Source organism: Coregonus lavaretus (assembly GCF_964263955.1).
Source record: "Coregonus lavaretus genome assembly, chromosome: 8".
In the NCBI taxonomy this organism is placed as follows: domain Eukaryota; kingdom Metazoa; phylum Chordata; class Actinopteri; order Salmoniformes; family Salmonidae; genus Coregonus; species Coregonus lavaretus.
In genome coordinates, this window is record NC_139995.1 from 42,032,731 (window position 1) to 42,052,818 (window position 20,088).

A 20,088-nucleotide genomic window follows, 5' to 3' on the forward strand; every position below is an offset into this window, starting at 1 on the left:
TGGACTCAGTAGGCTGTGTGACTAAGGAGTGGATATTGTCAACCTTCTTTTCAAAGTGGTTAACAAAGTTGTCCACAGAGAGGAAGGAGGGAGGGGAAGGAGATAAAGGATTAAGGAGGGAGGAAGTGGGAAAAAGTTTCCTAGGGTTAGAGGCAGAAGCTTGAAATTTAGAGTGCTAGAGAGTGGCTTTAGCAGCGGATAAAGAGGAAGGTAAAGAGAGGGAGTAGAAGGATGATAGGTCCTCCCGAAGTTTAGTTTCCTCCAGCCCTATTTGGTGAGCTCGCAGTGAGTCACTCAGCCACGGGGCAGGAGTGGAAGACTGAGCCGGCCGGGAGGAAAGGGAACAGTGAGAGTCATAGAATGCGGAAAGGAAGGAAAGTAGGGTCAAAGAGGCAGAATCAGAAGACAGGAGAAACAAGTATTTAGCAGAAGGTAAAAATTATAGATAGAAGATAGTAGTGGGAGGGAGAGTGATAGAGAGAGTGAGCAAAGATTGTGACGGTGAATTATCGAATGGGTAGGAGCTGATTGGGTAGGGTTGGAGGAAACTAAACTTGGGAGAGTGGGAGAGAAAAGGAAACAAAGTAGTAGTCAGAGACAAGGAGGGGGGTTGCAGTGAGATTAGTAAGTGAACAGTTTCTAGTAAAGATGAGGTCAAGCGCATTTCCTGCCTTGTGACTGGGAGGGCACTGGGAAAGAGTGTGGTCAAAAGAGGAATTAAGCGGAAATAAATTAATCGAAGTCAGGTGTCGGGAAGTTGAAGTCACCCAGTACGATGAATGGTGAGCTATTATCGGAAAATTAGCTTATCAAGGTGTCAAGCTCATTGAGGAACTCTCCAAAGCCACCTGGTGGGCGATAAATTACAACAATGTAAAGCTTGAGTGGACAAGTGACATTGACAGCAAGGAATTCAAATGTGTGAAAATATCCACCACTGGACCTTTGCCACCACTGTGACCACCAAATGCTCCTGAACTATGAGAGAACACGTAGTCAGATGACTAGAGAGCAGCTGGAGTAGCAGTGCTCTCTAGAGTAATCCATGTCTTGGTCAGGGCCAAAAAGTGTAGGGATTTAAGGGCAATATAGGCTGAGATTAACTCAGCCTTCTTGACTGCAGATTAGCTGTTCCAAAAAACTATAGTTTTGGCAAGTCGGTTAGGACATCTACTTTGTGCATAACACAAGTAATTTTTCCAACAATTGTTTACAGACAGATTATTTCACTTATAATTCACTGGATCACAATTCCAGTGGGTCAGAAGTTTACATACACTAAATTGACTGTGCCTTTAAACAGCTTGAAAAATATCCAGAAAATGATGTCATGGCTTTAGAAGCTTCTGATAGGCTAATTGACATAATTTGAGTCAATTGGATGTGTACCTGTGGATGTATTTCAAGGCCTACCTTCAAACTCAGTGCCTTTTTGCTTGACATCATGGGAAAATCAAAAGAAATCAGCCAAGACCTCAGAAACATTATTGTAGACCTCTACAAGTCTGGTTCATCCTTGGGAGCAATTTCCAAATGCCTGAAGGTACCACGTTCATCCGTACAAACAATAATACGCAAGTATAAACACCATCGGTCCACGCAGCCGTCATACCGCTCAGGAAGGAGACGCGTTCTGTCTCCTAGAGATGAACGTTCTTTGGTGCGAAAAGTGCAAATCAATCCCAGAACAACAGCAAAGGACCTTGTGAAGATGCTGGAGGAAACAGGTACAAAAGTATCTATATCCACAGTAAAACAAATCCTATATCGACATAACCTGAAAGGCCGCTCAGCAAGCAAGAAGCCACTGCTCCAAAACCGCCATAAAAAAGCCAGACTACGGTTTGAACTGCACAGGGGGATAAAGATCGTACTTTTTGGAGAAATGTCCTCTGGTCTGATGAAACAAAAATAGAACTGTTTGGCCATAATGACCATCGTTATGTTTGGAGGAAAAAGGGGGCGGCTTGCAAGCCGAAGAACACCATCCCAACCGTGAAGCACAGGGGTGGCAGCATCATGCTGTGGGGGTGCTTTGCTACAGGAGAGACTGGTGCACTTCACAAAATAGATGGCATCATGAGGACGGAAAATTATGTGGATGTATTGAAGCAACATCTCAAGACATCAGTCAGGAAGTTAAAGCTTGGTTACAAATGGGTCTTCCAAATGGACAATGACCCCAAGCATACCTCCAAAGTTGTGGCAAAATGGCTTAAGGACAACAAGGTCAAGGTATTGGAGTGGCCATCACAAAGTCCTGACCTCAATCCTATAGAACATTTGTGGGCAGAACTGAAAAAGCGTGTGCGAGCAAGGAGACCTACAAACCTGACTCAGTTACACCAGTTCTGTCAGGAGGAATGGGCCAAAATTCACCCAACTTATTGTGGGAAGCTTGTGGAAGGCTACCCGAAACGTTTGACCCAAGTTAAACGATTTAAAGGCAATGCTATGAAATACTAATTGAGTGTATGTAAACTTCTGACCCACTGGAAATGTGATGAAAGAAATAAAAGCTGAAAGAAATAATTCTCTCTACTATTATTCTGACATTTCACATTCTTAAAATAAAGTGGTGATCCTAACTGACCCAAGACAGGGAATTTTTACTAGGATTTAATGTCAGGAATTGTGAAAAACTGAGTTTAAATGTATTTGGCTAAGGTGTATGTAAACTTCCGACTTCAACTGTAGGTATGGTACTCATATGAGAGAGTGGTGTGAGCCTTCCTCTCTTTCCTTCCTCTAACAACTTGACAGAACTGTCTTCGTTTCGACGACACGATCATCACTTACTGCTGAGCTGAAAAAACTGTGGAGACTGAAGTACTAACATTAATTGCTGATTGCCTAGCAGTAGTGAAGGACACACCTCCCGGCAAAAATTGCTGATTGCCTAGGAAATGTGAAACCCCTCACCCTCCAATACAGGCACTGATAACCAGAGATTACTACACTGATAAGTTGCGTCAATTCAAATCTGGTATAGGAACAAAAAGAGGTCAATACACATCTTCTAAAATAGACTAGTATTTTATTAATGCAAATGTTTAAATGGTAAGTATGAGAGTTCGTATACGGGCTCACTGAAATACCACGCAGGGCAGACAGAGAACTGAGCCATTGTTAAAAGTTATTATTTAAATACTCTGAAAGAGATAGTTCCTGATCCAAGCAGGCCTATCAGAGTAGAGACTGAGCGTGGTTTAGACTTACTCAGCCTATCGTTGGCGCACAGGCAGGTCCCAGCCCCTTGGCGCTTCACTGTTGCCAGGCATTAGTTGTTATCTCCACAACTTGTCTCGAGTCAGCAACCTCAGACATAGTCTGTTCCTCTCCACTGTAGCAGAACACATGTCCTTGAGCGGTTTAACAAAAAGGCAGTGTGTGTGTATGTGAGACACAAGTCTTATCTCATCCTACCCCCCTAACAGTTCCTCACATTAATCACAGCTTGTTATATTAAACAATCTGTATCAGTACAGTACAAACCTATTATGTTTAATCATTAATATATTCTTTCTAAGCTGGGCATCACATCTAGTTATAAGAAAATAGATCCCCACAACACCAATTGCCCTGACATTTATTTAAGTCACTGTCAATACCAACCACAGCACAAGTGGTGAGCAATTAACAGTTCAGACAGCAATAATTAACTAGGTTACTAGAGAGACGGCACTTTACTTCAATTGACCAAGCAAAACTATACCAACAACAAGTTATTGAAACTAAATGATACTCAGCTATTTTTGTAGAAACAGTAGAGGTTCCTTCCCAGCTATAGATGGAGCACAATAGGACTAGGGCCTAGGGGCTCTATTTATACTCAGGACAGAGAGGTCAATGACACACCACTATTAAACAGAGATTATTACAACAATTGCCCTGAACACCAACCACAGCACAAGTGGGTAACTAGGTACAGTGCCTTCAGAAAGTACTCACACCCCTTTACTTTTTCCACATTTTGTTGTGTTACTGCCTGAATTTAAAATGGATTACATTTCGTTGTTTTTTTCCCACGGGCCTACACAAAATACCCCGTAATGTCAAAGTGGAATTATGTTTTTCACATTTTTTACTAATTAATTAAAGATGAAAAACTGTTTAACATGATTGTTGAATGGATACCCTATCTCTGTACCCCACACATACAATTATCTGTAAGGTCCCTCAGCCGAGCCGTTAATTCCAAACACAGATTCAACCTCAAAGACCAAAGAGGTTTTCCAATGCCTCACCATTAGACCAATGGTGACTTTAAAACAGTTACAGAGTTTAATGGCTGTGATAGGAGACAACTGAGGATGTATCAACAACATTGTAGTTACTCCACAATACTAACCTAATTGACAGAGTGAAAAAAGGAAGCCTGTACAAAATAAAAATATTCCAAAACATGCTTCCTGTTTGCAATAACACACTAATGTAAAACTGCAAAAAATGTGGAAAGGAAATTAACTTTATGTCCTGAATACAAAGCGTTATGTTTTAGGCAAATCCAACACAACACATCACTGAGTACCACTCTTCATATTTTCAAGCATGGTGGTGGCTGCATTATGTTATGGGTGTGGTTGTCATTGGTAAGGACTAGGGAGTTTTTTTATGATAAAAATAAATGGAATAGCACTAAGCACAGGCAAAATCCTAGAGGAAAACCTGGTTCAGTCTGCTTTCCAACACACTGGGAGATGGATTCACCTTTCAGCAGGACAATAACCTAAAACACAAGGCCAAATATACACTGGAGTTGTTTACCAAGACAGCATTGAATATTCCTGAATGGCCTAGTTACAGTTTCGACATAAATCAGCTTGAAAATCTATGGCAAGACTTGAAAATGTCTGTCTAGCTATGATCAAAGACCAACTTGACAGAATTGAATACTTTTTTTAAGAATAATGTGCAAATATTGTACAATCCAGGTGTGCAAAGCTCTTAGAGACTTACCCAGAAAGACTCACAGCTGTAATCACTGCCAAAGGTGATTCTAATACTTATCTAGTCAACATATGTCAGTGTTTTATTTGCATATTTATTATTTTACAAATGTTTCTTCCACTTTGACATTACAGAGTATTTTGTGTTGATCGTTGATAAAAAAAAAGACAATTAAATCCATTTTTATCCCACTTTGTAACACAACAAAATGTGGAAAAAGTCAAGGGGTGTGAATACCTTCTGAAGGCACTGTAACAGCACTTTATTTACTTCAATGGACCAAGAAAGACTATACCAACAAGTTATTTAAACAAAAATAGAGGTCCCTGGTTACATGTAATAATAATAATAATAATTATATTTCATTATTTCAACAAGTGACAAAATATTTTTTTTGCACCTTAAATGCTTCAGCCTTCTATATTCCAGTTGAAACAGGTCTGTAACATAAAGCATTAATTAGCTACCATTGAATCCTGTAAACAGGAATTGTGATATATGTGTGGAGACAACAGAGAATTCTCAGCCCATAGCTAAGGCTAATAATAACAACAGCATGGAGTTTATTACTCTCCTAATGGCCATTATCTGAGGTTAAGTGTTGCCAATCTAACCCATAGCATACACTGTGGTGGGACTGCTCTACTACTATAACAATGGGCGTGGTTTATCATGTTTTCTGGTAAACATCCAGGTTTGTAGGAATTAAAATATAAAATGTCGCTTTCTTTTTCAGTCCCCGATATTAACTTAGAAATGACTTGGTAAACTGGTAATAGCATAACATTATAGCTGTTATGCATCATCTTGTGTAAGATGACATAACCCCCTAACTTTGTGAAGTTCTTTGAGACCAAGAGAAAAATGCTAAACTATAGTAATGTAATTGATTAAGACACATTCTTGTATGTATGTGGTTGTATTTGCTTGATATGCAGTGTAGCTCTTTCCTGCAGTCAAATGACCAAATTGCCCTCTAGTGGCCTCATGGGTGGAATGTTATTAATATTTTTCACAATTTCATAATTAATAAACATTATTTTATTTTTAACTCAGAAAATCCAGTGTTTCTGTGTCAAACTGTTTTGTTATATTTCAGTCTTCTGTGATGTATATAAAGTGTAATATTGGGATGCAAACTCAAAGTTGAATACATTTAAAATCTGTAACTGACATGGTTCAGGTGTCTTCTTTTCTTAAGCCCATAACCATGTGTGTGAGGTGTATACTTTTGTTTCAGAGTAGATTTGTTTAAGACTACCAAGAAACACTCTGTGTGACCCTGATTTAGCCCACTGCTTTGGTGCATTGACATATTTGGATGCAGGCTTTTTATTCACAATCAAACAGTTTGAAACATTACAGCACTCTTCAATTGCATCGAAAAACAACAAACAACAAGTGAGGTTAGATATGAAAAACGTCAAGCAAAAATTAAACATTCACATTATATGTTATTATTTTTTTATTGAGGAAGATAGTAGCCAGGCAAATAGAAAAGGACAAAATTAAAATATGTCTATTTATGACTAATTGCCTAATTTTGCCAGTTGCAGTTCAGGACCAGTTGCTAAGGTAGGTTATTGCCTTAACAGCATGTTGTCATTGAAGGTTGTTATGGTATTCTAAGTAATTGGTCCTACAGTACATAGCTAGCAGTAATTCAGGGCCAGTTGCAGCACTTGCAGGCATCAACATAGACCAGGCCGGGCTGGCATTTGTGCAGGTAGGTGTTGCCACGGAAACACTGGAAGTAGGTGGTGTTGTCGAAGATGTTGACGTACAGGCCGTCTGGACGTCCGGAGCAGAAGCTGAGGATTGGGTCAGCGGTGGTGGTGGGGGCACGAGTGGTGGTGGGCTTGGGGGCGAAGCCTGGGAGAGGGAGGGAGAAAAATAAGGAGGTATGGAGAAAGGGAGGAGAGTTTGAGATTACATATAGACCTACATACTGTATACCTTTACTGTACTTGACTTAAGAGGTTTGTAAAGTCCCTTGAATTGAATTGAATTGAACTGAATGGAAGTTAATTTACCCAGAGAGTTGCGGAGGTGGTTGATGAGAGGGAAGGGGCCATCAGCACAGAAAGCCCCACTGAAGTCATCCATGTCTAGGGTCCACACAGAGGCTCCTCCCAGGTTCTTGGTCTTCAGCCACTGGACCTGATGAAGCAAGGAAGACACAGACAGATGTGTTAACATGGACATGGCTTTAGAGATAAATAGATTGATTGCATGATTGATTGATATTGACTGAGATGTTCCTGGCATGTACCTTGGCAGCGTAGCTCTCCTTGCTGTCGTAGCCCACCCAGGAGCTGCCTTTGACGGCATAGGGGACCTTCTGCTCATCAACCCATTCGATAGTTGCACCGGAGGTGAAGGAGCAGACCTGGGAGGAGCGAAACATTATGTTAGATAATGACAAAAAAACAGATAAACAAACAAACTACACAAAATGACGTATAGTGTTTTGAGATTCGTGGCCTGTATGCTTTGAGTAAAAAAAAAAAAAAGTTGATCAAATGTATGGTCATGAACATAGTTATTAAAGTTTTAGAGCACCTCGTAGTAGGACCAGTATCCTGCGTCACGGGTGTAAGGGCCAGCGTCAGCAGGGCCGTTGGTGGGGGCTCCCAGGCCAGTGTTGGAGGTTGTGAGACGGTAGGTACGGCCGTGGGTGGGGAAACCCATCAGCAGCTTTTCAGCGGGAGCACCGTTGTCCAGCCAGTAGGTGATGGCAGAGTCCTAACACACAGGGACAGGTGGTTCAGACAAGGGAGCTACAATGGAGGACATCTATACCAATATTTCCTATATTTAAAATAATCATGATCAATAACACAATGGTTTACTAGTGCTTCCTGGTGAAAGACTCGGCATAGATGTTAAAAAAGAAAGTGTGTCTTACGACGTTGAAGTGGTAGTGTGTCCCTGAGTCATGGCTGCTGCGGAACAGTGGGCTGTTGTGTCCTGTGGCTCTCTCCCAGTGTCCGTGGAAGTCATAGGTCATCACGTTGATGAAGTCCAGAGATCTGCAGAGACATGAAGAGACTTAATTATTATATATAGTGTATGAAGGGAATTAATTATATATAGTGTGTTTGTTTGAAAAAGAGAGCGAGGGAGAGAGATAAAAAGAGAAAGAAAGAAAACAGAGACTTCAATTCTTATTTCAGCTGAGTGGGTTTCTCCCAGACCCATGCTGTCTACAGTACCTGGCGATCTGGGCCACCTCGTAGCTGGAGTTGATGGTGGGCCGAAGAGCAGCCACGTTGGCAGACAGGAGCAGCTGGGTCAGCCTGGTATCTTTAGCATCGTTCTCAAAGGCCTTCTGCAGCTCCTGTAAAGCCATACAGAGACATTAGGTACAGAAAATAATCACAACTAAACTGCTCTTCAGGCTGAGCTGGATAGACAGCGCTACAACGATAACCAGTCACAGAAAATGACAGGAACACATTGAAAGATAAAGGTGCAAATCCTCACTCATGTTATAACTGTTAGTAAAAAAGTTTCTGTGCAAGCTTACTCTGACGAGCTCAGTGAACCTCTCCCTGTCTCCGTCGGGGCTGCCGTTTTGAGTGGGGAACTCCCAGGCTAGGTTGAGACCATCAAAGCCGTGGGAACGCAGGTAGCTGATGGCTGACTTGATGAAGGCCTGGCGGCCCTCAGGCTTGGACACCATGCCGATGAATCTAGAGGGGTGGAGGGAGACAATGTAAACCGTTACTCTGGTCCTGAGCCTATTGATGTACAGAAGTAGGGAACTGGAAAACACTATGATAAAACACTATGATAAAACACTACGATAAAACACTACGATAAAAAAGGAGTGGACTGGGAAACAATAAAAACCTGCACCATTAAAATATATTTTTTTAGATGCTGGGTACAAAAAGACAAATCTGTTTAATGTGGATCAGTGGAAAGATGTGAAAGTGAAGTTTTATCTTATAGCAAACCATGCTTTTGGATAGCTGTGAAATCGCAATAAAATATTGTGAAGAAACAATAAGAATCACTAGAGACTTACGGGCTGAGTCCGTTGACTGTGCCTCCGACAGACAGCAGAGTCTTCATCATTGGGTTCCTGCATATCAGAGAGGTAAGATGAAGAGTCAAACCTAGTGTTCATCATGGATTTATCAACTAAGGCCCAACTCTCACTGAAGTCAACCCAGAGTCACTCACACATTCTTCAGGTGGTTGAGGCTCTTGTAGAGGGTCTCGTCATTCCACTCGATGGGGGCGACCTGGTTGAAGCTGTTGATGGTGGCCAGGGCGTAGATCACGTGGGTGCAGAGGAACGGGTCGATATTCTCAGGGGTGAACTTCCCAGTGGTGGGGCGGTACTGGGACCAGTTGGTCATGTGGCATACCAGTTTGGTGGAGGCGGCTGAAGGGAGAAGAAGAAATCTAACCAGAGGCTGAATTTCACATTGACCCTTTGGGGTTCTCTAAAATAGTGGGTTGGACTATTGTGTTTATTGGGATTCCTAATTTCAAATGCTTATGTAGGATGCATGAATTTGAATGGGATTACCGAGCCTCTGAGGTATAATTGGGGCTCAGATAAGGAGATCTAAACCATATAATTAAATTGAACACAATCTTTATCTCTGTGGTCTGAACATGTCAATTGAGAAATGTAAAAAAGTTGATGAGGGAAACGCTTACCAATCTGCACCATCAGCAGAAGGCCCAGACCTGAGGAAAGATTACTGAGTTAACAGAGTAGACACTAGGGACTTGTTTACCAGAGGATCACATTGAAGAATAAGATGAGGATGATGATAATGATAAGAAGGATGAGGATGATGGTAATGATAATAAGGATGAGGATGATGGTAATGATAAGGAGGATGAGGATGATGGTAATGACTGAAGAAGGCATGTACCTGAAAGCACAGTAAGTCTGGCCATTGTACCTGAAAAAAAACAATGTACCTGAAAAAAAAAAGATTTTTTTAAATAAATGAATACATACAAACAAATAAATAAACAAACAAATTGATGAATAAATACATTCTTAAATATAAATATGTAAAAAAAATTGTATAATTATGCAATTATAACATTTAATTCATTAAATACTTTTTAAAAGCATAGAGCAATTCTGTTGTTATGTTGTTAATTCAGATCAACCAAGTTTGTAAATATTAGGTATCACAAAGTATTGGATAGTGTTCGTATTTCACGATCTCTAACATTTAGTAACCCATGGACCTATTGTTCTTGATAACTAGATATCAAACAAAACCACATTCATGTATACCCAGACCTAGGTCAAATGTATAAACACTTTCAAATACTTGAGGTGCACTTCACATACTGTAACTTGACCTGTATAATGGAAGCAATGAAAAAGTCCCAAAAGGGTCGACTCCACCTACATTTACATTTACGTAATTTAGCAGACGCTCTTATCCAGAGCGACTTACAAATTGCACCCATCCTGCAGTGTATTCAATAATGTATTTGAACCAGGTCTGATGTATGCATACACACACTTACATCCACTGTTAACAAACCTAGATCTTTTCAAATGCTATTCACAAGATAATTAATAAACACACTGTTATCACCATGTTATGGGTGATAAGTAAGTTGCAATATAGCATTGATAATACATCTGATATTACAAGCTATGATACATACATGAATATTCAATTACATATTACATACAAAACTTGAATATCGATGTGATCGTATTACCTTTCTCCACCAGTAACAAAGGGCGAGTTCCTAGCTGTGCTGTGTTCTTGCTGATTTATACTTTTCACTTTCCCTAATAATAATTGGTATCAAAGTGCAAGTGATACGTTTCCTGGCTACTCCGGGTAGTGGGAGATTGACTGATTAGGGCAGACTGGAGTTGGCTGTCACACCTTTTACTCTCATGTGTATTTCTCAGCACCAGTATATCTTACAAGACTCATTTTAGCCTTAATAGAAAGACCAAGGCCTTGGGTTGACATGGGGACCCTTTTTATCCAACATGGAGTTATAAGCCATCAAACACACACTCCATCATGGGGTTGGTTGTCACACAGTATGGGGTTAGTTGTCACAATGTTTGCTAGTTGCTTATTCCTTTTGTAACAGGAACTATAGCATACAGAGTCTTAGAAATAGCCAAGCCTTTCTTTGATCAAACAATATTCCTAACAGAATTCAGAAATGTATGCCTTGAGAGCAACATATGACATTTTGAGTAAATTAGTTTGTGTATGCATGTCTTTGCATACACGTGTACGTGTGGGTGTGTGACAGAAAAAAATGGTGTGCATTTCATTGGACGGTGTATACCATGTGTATATCCTGTACATACGACTAATAAATACGTGAAACCTGTCATGCTGCCATGAATTGACCAGATGGATGAGTTCTTTCAAAGAATTTACACATTTTAATATTACACAGCACCCTCTAGATTGGGAATAATAAGCACTGCAACAACCAACCCTTGAGACAATCAACCCAGGTCCCCCCCAACCGTATCAAATGGCGCCGGAGAAGATGGCTGCCGTTTTACAGCCCTCTAACCAATTGTACTATTGTGTGTGTTTTTCCGCGTTATTTGTAATTTATTTTGTACATAATGTTTCTGCCATCGTCTCTTATAACCAAAAAGAGCTTCTGGATATCAGGACAGCGATTACTCACCTCGTATTGGACGAATAATTTTTCTTCAACGAGGCGGCCGCGAAGGATATCCTACAGACACCGGACAAGGCCCAAATCCCCATCATTCGCATGAGGAAGAGACGGAGATATCGTGGACGTAGGTCGGGGTGCCTTGTAAGGATCCGACGGCGAGCGAGTAAACTGCCGCTCCCATCAATCCTATTAGCCAATCTTCAATCATTGGAAAATAAATTGGATGACCTAAGATTACGGTTATCCTACCAACGGGACATTAAAAACTGTAATATCTTATGTTTCACCGAGTCGTGGCTGAACAACGACATGGATAACATACAGCTAGCGGGCTATACGCTACATCGGCAGGATAGAACGGCTGACTCCAGTAAGACAAGGGGTGGCGGTCTGTGTATATTTGTAAACAACAGCTGGTGCACAAAATCAAATACTAAGGAAGTCTCGAGGTTTTGCTCACCTGAGGTAAGTATCTTATGATAAGCTGTAGACCACACTATTTACCAAGAGAGTTTTCATCTATATTTTTCATAGCTGTCTATTTACCAACACAAACCAATGCTGGCATTAAGATTGCACTGAATGAGCTGTTTAAGGCCATAAGTCAACAAGAAAACGCTCATCCAGAGGCAGCGCTCCTAGTGGCCGGGGACTTTAATGCAGGGAAACTTAAATCCGTTCTACCTAATTTCTACCAGCATGTTAAATGTGCAACCAGAGGGAAAAAAACTCTAGACCACCTTTACTCCACACACAGAGACGCATACAAAGCTCTCCCTTGCCCTCCATTTGGCAAATCTGACCATAACTCTATCCTCCTGATTCCTGCTTATAAGCAAAAACTAAAGCAGGAAGCACCAGTGACTCGGTTAATAAAAAAGTGGTCAGATGACGCAGATGCTAAGCTACAGGACTGTTTTGCTAGCACAGACTGGAACATGTTCCGGGATTCTTCAGATAGCATTGAGGAGTACACCACATCGGTCACTGGCTTCATCAATAAGTGCATCGATGATATCGTCCCCACAGTGACCGTACGTACATACCCCAACCAGAAGCCATGGATTACAGGAAACATCCGCACTGAGCTAAAGGGTAGAGCTGCCGCTTTCAAGGAGCGGGACTCTAACCCGGACGCTTATAAGAAATCCCGCTATGCCCTCCGACAAACCATCAAACAGGCAAAGAGTCAACACAGGACTGAGATTGAATCGTACTACACCGGCTCTGATGCTCATTGGATGTTGCAGGGCTTGAAAACTATTACAGACTACAAAGGGAAGCACAGCCGCGAGCTTCCCAGTGACACAAGCCTACCAGACGAGCTAAACCACTTCTATGCTCGCTTCGAGGCAAGCAACACTGAAGCATGCATGAGAGCACCAGCTGTTCCGGATGACTATGTGATCACGCTCTCCGTAGCCGATGTGAGTAAGACTTTTAAGCAGGTCAACATTCACAAGGCCGTAGGGCCAGACGGATTACCAGGACGTGTACTCCGAGCATGTGCTGACCAACTGGCAAGTGTCTTCACTGACATTTTCAACATGTCCCTGACTGAGTCTGTAATACCAACATGTTTCAAGCAGACCACCATAGTCCCCGTGCCCAAGGACACTAAGATAACCTGCCTAAATGACTACCGACTCGTAGCACTGAAGTCTGTAGCAATGAAGTGCTTTGAAAGGCTGGTCATGGCTCACATCAACAGCATTATCCCAGAAACCCTAGACCCACTCCAATTTGCATACCGCCCCAACAGATCCACAGATGATGCAATCTCTATTGCACGCCACATTGCCCTTTCCCACCTGGACAAGAGGAACACCTACGTGAGAATGCTATTCATTGACTACAGCTCAGCATTCAACACCATAGTGCCCTCAAAGCTCATCACTAAGCTAAGGATCCTGGGACTAAACACCTCCCTCTGCAACTGGATCCTGGACTTCCTGACGGGCCGCCCCCAGGTGGTAAGGGTAGGTAACAACACATCTGCCACGCTGATCCTCAACACGGGGGCCCCTCAGGGGTGCGTGCTCAGTCCCCTCCTGTACTCCCTGTTCACCCATGACTGCATGGCCAGGCACGACTCCAACACCATCATTAAGTTTGTCAGAGACCTGGCCGTGTGGTGCCAGGATAACAACCTCTCCCTCAACGTGACCAAGACAAAGGAGATGATTGTGAGATGATTGATCCTCAAAAAGTTCTACAGCTGCACCATCGAGAGCATCCTGACTGGTTGCATCACCGCCTGGCATGTTAACTGCTCAGCCTCCGACCACAAAGCACTACAGAGGGTAGTGCGTACGGCCCAGTACATCACTGGGGCCAAGCTTCCTGCCATCCAGGACCTCTATACCAGGCGGTGTCAGAGGAAGGCCCTCAAAATTGTCAAAGACTCCAACCACCCTAGTCATAGACTGTTCTCTCTGCTACCGCACGGCAAGTACCGGAGTGCCAAGTCTAGGTCCAAAAGGCTTCTCAACAGCTTCTACCCCCAAGCCATAAGACTCCTGAACAGCTAATCATGGCTACCCGGACTATTTGCACTGCCCCCCCCCACCCCATCTTTTTACGCTGCTGCTACTCTGTTAATTATTTATGCATAGTCACTTTAACTCTACCCACATGTACATATTACTTCAACTACCTCAACTAGCCGGTTTCCCCGCACATTGACTCTGCACCGGTACCCCACCGTATATATAGCCTCCCTACTGTTATTTTATTTTACTTCTGGTCTTTTTTTCTCAACACTTTTTTGTTGTTGTTTTATTTTACTTTTTTATTAAAAAGAAATGCACTGTTGGTTAAGGGCTGTAAGTAAGCATTTCACTGTAATGTCTGCACCTGTTGTATTCGGCGCATGTGGCCAATAAAATTTGATTTGATTTGATTTGAACCTAATAGATGAAATGACGCACACTAGGTAAAATGGCAAGTATTTTGCCTTACTGTAATAGGGGCTATTCATCCTGATATGTCACAACTGACATAATGAAGCAGTCTATGATCATGCTTCATCATCCATGCAAATCCAACAGTGGTAAGGAAATAAAAAAACACAGTGGAACAGGAATGTTTTAAATACAACCCCAAGGTGTTTATTTAGTCATATTTACAGGTGCCATCCCCCTTCACATTCCCATTCAATCACAGATTTAGATTGGCCAAACGGTATCATAACATATCAACATTTCAGCCCATCCAGCTGACAGACAAACACATCCCAGCAGAGAGGTTGCCCTTTTTAACCACTGATACAGGGACAGATTTGTTTTCACCCCCCTAATTGCTCAGGTTAGGATTAGGGGGAGAGTAACTGATCCTAGATCTGTGGTTATGGGCAACATCTACTTCGAGCGCCATCATAGCTTCCACCACGAAGTGAGAGATGAACCGACCAATCAGACTTCCTGAAGTTGACATTCCGAGAACAGTTGTTGGACATGATGTCACCTTAGTATTACAGCATGTGAGATGATAATGCCTTTTAATAGATCTTTAGCTAATGGGAGTTTTGAATATGAAAAGCGTTGTGTTAACAAAAACATTCACACACACACACAAATGAATAAGCTAGCATTAAGTACATAACCAAAAAGGCAACAACATTCCATGGCTGAGGCAACCTTCCCCGTTGGATTAGAATAAGCAAGGGAAGATCAAGTGTACTTGTGTGTCTTCTCAGACCTATACCAATGCTGGGTGAAGAAGGAACAACACTACCCACCAAACAGTAGGCTCTGAGATTGTGCGCTAAGTGTGTGCTAACAACTGTACTCTAGCAGTACAGTACAGTACAGTATCTACAGACCGATGATAAGTGAGATCCAGTGTACAAACATTAGGAATAGCGGTTCTTTCCAGACTGACCAGGTGAATCCAGGTGAAAGCTATGATCTCTTATTGATGTCACTTGTTAAATCCACTTCAATCAGTGTAGATGAAGGGGAGGAGACAGGTTAAAGAAGGATTTTTAAGCCTTGAGACAATGGATTGTGTATGTGTGCCATTCAGAGGGTGAATGGGAAAGACCAAAGGTTTAAGTACATTTGAACGGGGTATGGTAGTAGGTGCCAGGCGCACAGGTTTGCGTGTGTCAAGAACTGCAACGCTGCTGGGATTTTCACTCTCAACAGTTTCCCATGTGTATCAAGAATGGTTCACCACCCAAAGGAAATCCAGCCAACTTGACACAACTGTGAGAGTCAACATGGGCCAGCATCCCTGTGGAATGCTTTCAACACCTTGTAGAGTCCAAAAGGGGGTACAACTCAATATTAGGAAGGTGTTCCTAATGTTTTGTACACTCAGTATATGTCTTTACCATAATAACTCCTATCCTGTGCTTACGGGAACACAGGCTGCTTTTCCAGTTGGTGGCCGTATCAGTTTATCTTAAACATTATTGAACAGCTAGATGTGATACAGTCTACATAACTGAGTGGTCCAGTGCCTTTCAACATATCAGGCCTTAGTAACTGTTTGACCCTGCAGAAGCTGCTAAATTAGATATCATATCATCAACAACATGTTTGACTATAGTTTGACAGGCAGGTTGAAAGAGAGTCAAGTTGATGCGCTTGTTGTGCAGTTTTAACGACAGTAGTACCACACATTCACTATCTTCAACTTCAAAGTGAGAGTTTGCTCAAGTAACTCATCACTACAAGACGTATGGACAGTCACGTCTTTTTTAGCTGCCCTCTTTATTTTAAGGTACAGTGATCAACATACCAAAACAGTTTATAAAACGCAACACTCCCAATCCAATAGAAAATGACCCTGAACACCGTCAGGCACAGGGTTGAATGGCTTCACACACTGGAAGCAAAACAACATTATGGGTCTAAAACATAAAAACTGCCAGGTGTGCTGCTGAATACATTGATGTATTATGAAAACAACACGACTGTCACAACTGGGAACTCTGGGTATAGTGGTGTTGTTGCTGTAACAGATTGTCATCAACATGTTTCATATCCAGCGTGTGTTTGTATCGCGCTCATTCTGATGTTGATAATCAGTCGATGTCTGTTTAAAACAGTCAATAATAATTTCTATACAGCTTTGGCCCTAAAATGTGAGATGTAGCTAACAAACAAACAGCACTGGAAAAACCAAGTGGTCCATCATCCAACCACTTGCTCAACAAACCATTTTCAACTCCCAGACATTTACAAATAACAAAACAAGACCTCTTGCAAACTATAAAAAGTATTGTTTGATTCCTACACTCCTGAGATGTATTGAAATCATAGAATTACAATTACAATTTTTGATGACTAACAAACCCCGGAGTGCCACAGAGCTTCTTGATACCTAGAACTGTTCTACTGCATAGAACAACATGTAGCAGCACAAATGTACTGCTACTGGCCAACCTGCCTTTATATGGCTCAGACCAACAGAAATGGAATAAAACAACAAGAGACAACATACAGTAGTTTTCATCTTGTTTCCTGTTTTCTAAGCTGTATCTAACAGTAGTTATATTGAGAACAGACACACAGAATGTGTGTTGAAATAGCTGTTTACCATTTAACTTCTTGGCTATACCCAAAATCAATAGTTCAAGGTACAGTACAGAACACACATTCCGCAGACTTAATAGGCGCAGGGGTCACTGTTCAAAAGCTGCCACAGGTTTAATGTACAGTGGCAAAACACTTGACAAAGACAGTGGTTGACATGTTGCTATTGTAACTCTGGAAACATCGGGAACATCTAAACAATGTGCGGGTATTCTCCTCGCTTTACACCCAAATCAATACCACAGGGGCTTCATGATTAACTAGCAGATGCGGTGTGTTCCTTAGATGTCGTATCCTTGCTGCAAACTCTCCTCAGACCGACAGTATTTATGGTAGAAGTGTTGCATGATTAACAGTTAATGAACAACAGGACATGTTACATAAAAGTTAATAGATAGGTGACAGAATAATGTTGACATTCATAATAATACTAACGATAACACTGTACGTTGGTGATCACACATAGTTTTTTAGCAGTTTAAAGAACTGATAAAGATCTTTATCAAGTTGTGTTCTCTCATCTAAACATAAACGATAAAAAAGGTAAACATTCATTTGGACCACTGAAGTGATTCATCCTGATGCTGCCAACGCAAACAAACAAACAATAAAGTAAACAAACAAACACACAGGCAGAAAACCCTAGGATGAGAAAAAGGACAATTTTAAACAGAGAATGTGTCATAAGAAAGACCAGTAGGCTAAGTTAGCATTCTATTTACAGTGTGTTCCATTTGAAGTAGACGTTCTCAAAAATCATGAGATTTATGACATCACTGTTTTATCCCCCTTCATCTTATTCTAGATACAAACGTATGAGTTGATCAGTATCTGAGGGAACCAGAGACGTTGTCTACTGTTCTGTATGTATGTACCATAGAGAATTATAGAGGACTCATCATTGTATCTGTCCCATTATGGCGTCTGTGAGCGCACAGACAGTGCCATTGAGACCATCTCCATTTTTAAGTAGTAAATTTTCTTCTACTACTACTTCTATGAGTTGGTAAAAAAATACTGCCACCTGGAGTGTGTTGTTTGAACAGGCCCCGTGTAGCTCAGTTGGTAAAGCATGGCGCTTGCAAAGCCAGGGTTGTGGGTTCGATTCCCACGGGCGGCCAGTATGAAAAAAATTAAAATTAAATGTATGCACTCACTAACTGTAAGTCGCTCTGGATAAGAGTGTCTGCTAAATGACTGAATTGTAAATGTAAAATGTATAAAGCGAAGGTTTGGGATTTACTGCCACCTGCAGTTATGTAATGTTTGCTCACAGGTATACCATTGGCTGATCCCTCCTGATGACCTGGATGGAAGTATGTGATCCTTCCTTAACCCATAGGATGTCCCACCCATTTGACTACTTCCAAATGGTGAAAGTCCTCAACTACCCATGCTAAAACGTGCTTTTGGGCACTAGAGTCCTCTATCATTCTCTATGGTATGTACACATGATGTTCTACATACACAGGCTGATTTGGGTGACATACGCCAGTGAGCCTTGAGTTTATAGCAGAGTAGGGAAAGCCAGGAGACATGGAGAGCGTGATCTATTGCTGTAAAGCACAAAGGCCTCTCTTATCCCCATAAGGCATGGTTCTAATGACACCAATGTAACTGACAATCAGGTAGTCTGACCCCCTTGAAACACCACAGACCCACACGTAAAAAAATTACCCTCTTTGATTTTCTTATAAAAAGAAGAATAAAATAACCATTAGTCATTTTGACAACTCCTACCATCCCCCTTGCTTCAAAATATTACCCCACACATCCCTCCCCACCTGTTCAAATTCGTCCCTTAACCCCACCCCAACAAAACTCCAGATCGGTGAATTTGACCAATCGGCTTAGACCATGAAACATAATGTCCAGGGATTGTTGTAGATCACAGGTCCAGTAAGCCAATGAGAGTGATGGAGAGTGTGGCGGTGAGCAGGAGAGGAGCGTGATTGGACCATGGGGATCCCGCCTGGTTCTGCACCATCATTCCAGTTCCTGTTTAAGAGAGAGAAAGAGAGAGAGAAAGAGAAAGAAAGAGAGAGAGGGAAAGAGAGAGAGAGAGAGAAAAAAAATGGGGACATGCTCTGGTACAATAGTATCGTAACATTTACATTTTAGTCATTTAGCAGACGCTCTTATCCAGAGCGACTTACAGTTAGTGAGTGCATACATTATTTTTAATTTTTCATACTGGCCCCCCGTGGGAATCGAACTCAAAACCCTGGCGTTGCAAATGCCATGCTCTACCAACTGAGCTACATCCCTGCCGGCCATTCCCTCCCCTACCCTGGGCCAATTGTGCGCCGCCCCATGGGTCTCCCGGTCGCGGCCGACTACGACAGAGCCTGGATTCGAACCAGGATCTCTAGTGGCACAGCTAGCACTGCGATGCAGTGCCTTAGACCACTGCGCCACTCGTAACAGTTACCTTCTTGTCTCCTTTACTATTGGAGGAGTCACAGCTCTAATACTGAGCTCAGTAAGGAAAACCTAACTGAGAGACACTGACTAACAACCCCTGTCTCTCTGACTGGCTCACACAGCCCTTCCGGGTCTAGAGACTGGGCCTGGAACACTGCTAGTCTTAAGCAGTCTTAAGCACACTCCAAAGAGCAATGTGTATGTGTGTGTGTGTGTGTGTGTGTGTGTGTGTGTGTGTGTGTGTGTGTGTGTGTGTGTGTGTGTGTGTGTGTGTGTGTGTGTGTGTGTGTGTGTGCGACGCATGTGTTCAGTATGTGTGCATTCCTGCATGTGTGTAATAGACAGGCACTAATACAGAATCCAGTGAGGTAAACCCCCATTAACCCTCACTGACTCTCATTAAACCCTGTCACTCACTGACGAACCTCAACTTCCCACAGCAGCCTAGCAACCTAACCTCACAGGCAGCAACGGGACTCCAGAAAGCTAGACGGTTCCAATACTCCAATTC

General features: G+C 42.1%; 2 protein-coding genes across 3 annotated transcripts in view; both read right to left on the reverse strand.

Annotated features, from left to right (window-relative positions):
• Positions 1-6,501: 6,501 nt before the first annotated feature.
• On the reverse strand, positions 6,502-9,892 carry LOC311134356 (acidic mammalian chitinase-like). Its single transcript, XM_084168007.1, has 11 exons — positions 9,849-9,892; positions 9,628-9,657; positions 9,142-9,346; positions 8,984-9,040; positions 8,480-8,645; positions 8,166-8,290; positions 7,859-7,982; positions 7,513-7,695; positions 7,223-7,339; positions 6,984-7,110; positions 6,502-6,822 (listed from the first exon to the last, which is right to left on the reverse strand). Exons 1-11 carry the CDS (start codon positions 9,871-9,873, stop codon positions 6,614-6,616), a joined length of 1,368 nt encoding a protein of 455 aa, XP_084024133.1. The 5' UTR covers positions 9,874-9,892; the 3' UTR covers positions 6,502-6,613.
• Positions 9,893-14,716: 4,824 nt separating this feature from the next.
• Positions 14,717-20,088, reverse strand: part of LOC311134353 (contactin-2-like) — an 80,762-nt gene continuing 75,390 nt past the window's right edge. For both annotated transcript variants that reach the window (XM_084168003.1, XM_084168002.1), the window contains one exon: positions 14,717-19,151. In XM_084168003.1, coding sequence (XP_084024129.1) covers positions 19,042-19,151 — 110 coding nt within the window. In that variant the 3' untranslated portion in view covers positions 14,717-19,041. The remainder of the gene's footprint in view (positions 19,152-20,088) is intronic.

What these genes read in the sequence shown, in the direction of transcription:
- LOC311134356 (XM_084168007.1), bottom strand. Translation starts at nt 9,873, where the DNA reads ATGGCCAGACTTACTGTGCTTTCAG. An exon ending in CTCAACCACCTGAAGAATGT is followed by an intron (nt 9,041 to 9,141) that starts GTGAGTGACTCT and finishes TCTGATATGCAG; the next exon opens with GAACCCAATGATGAAGACTC. An exon ending in GGTTCACTGAGCTCGTCAGA is followed by an intron (nt 8,291 to 8,479) that starts GTAAGCTTGCAC and finishes ATGGCTTTACAG; the next exon opens with GAGCTGCAGAAGGCCTTTGA.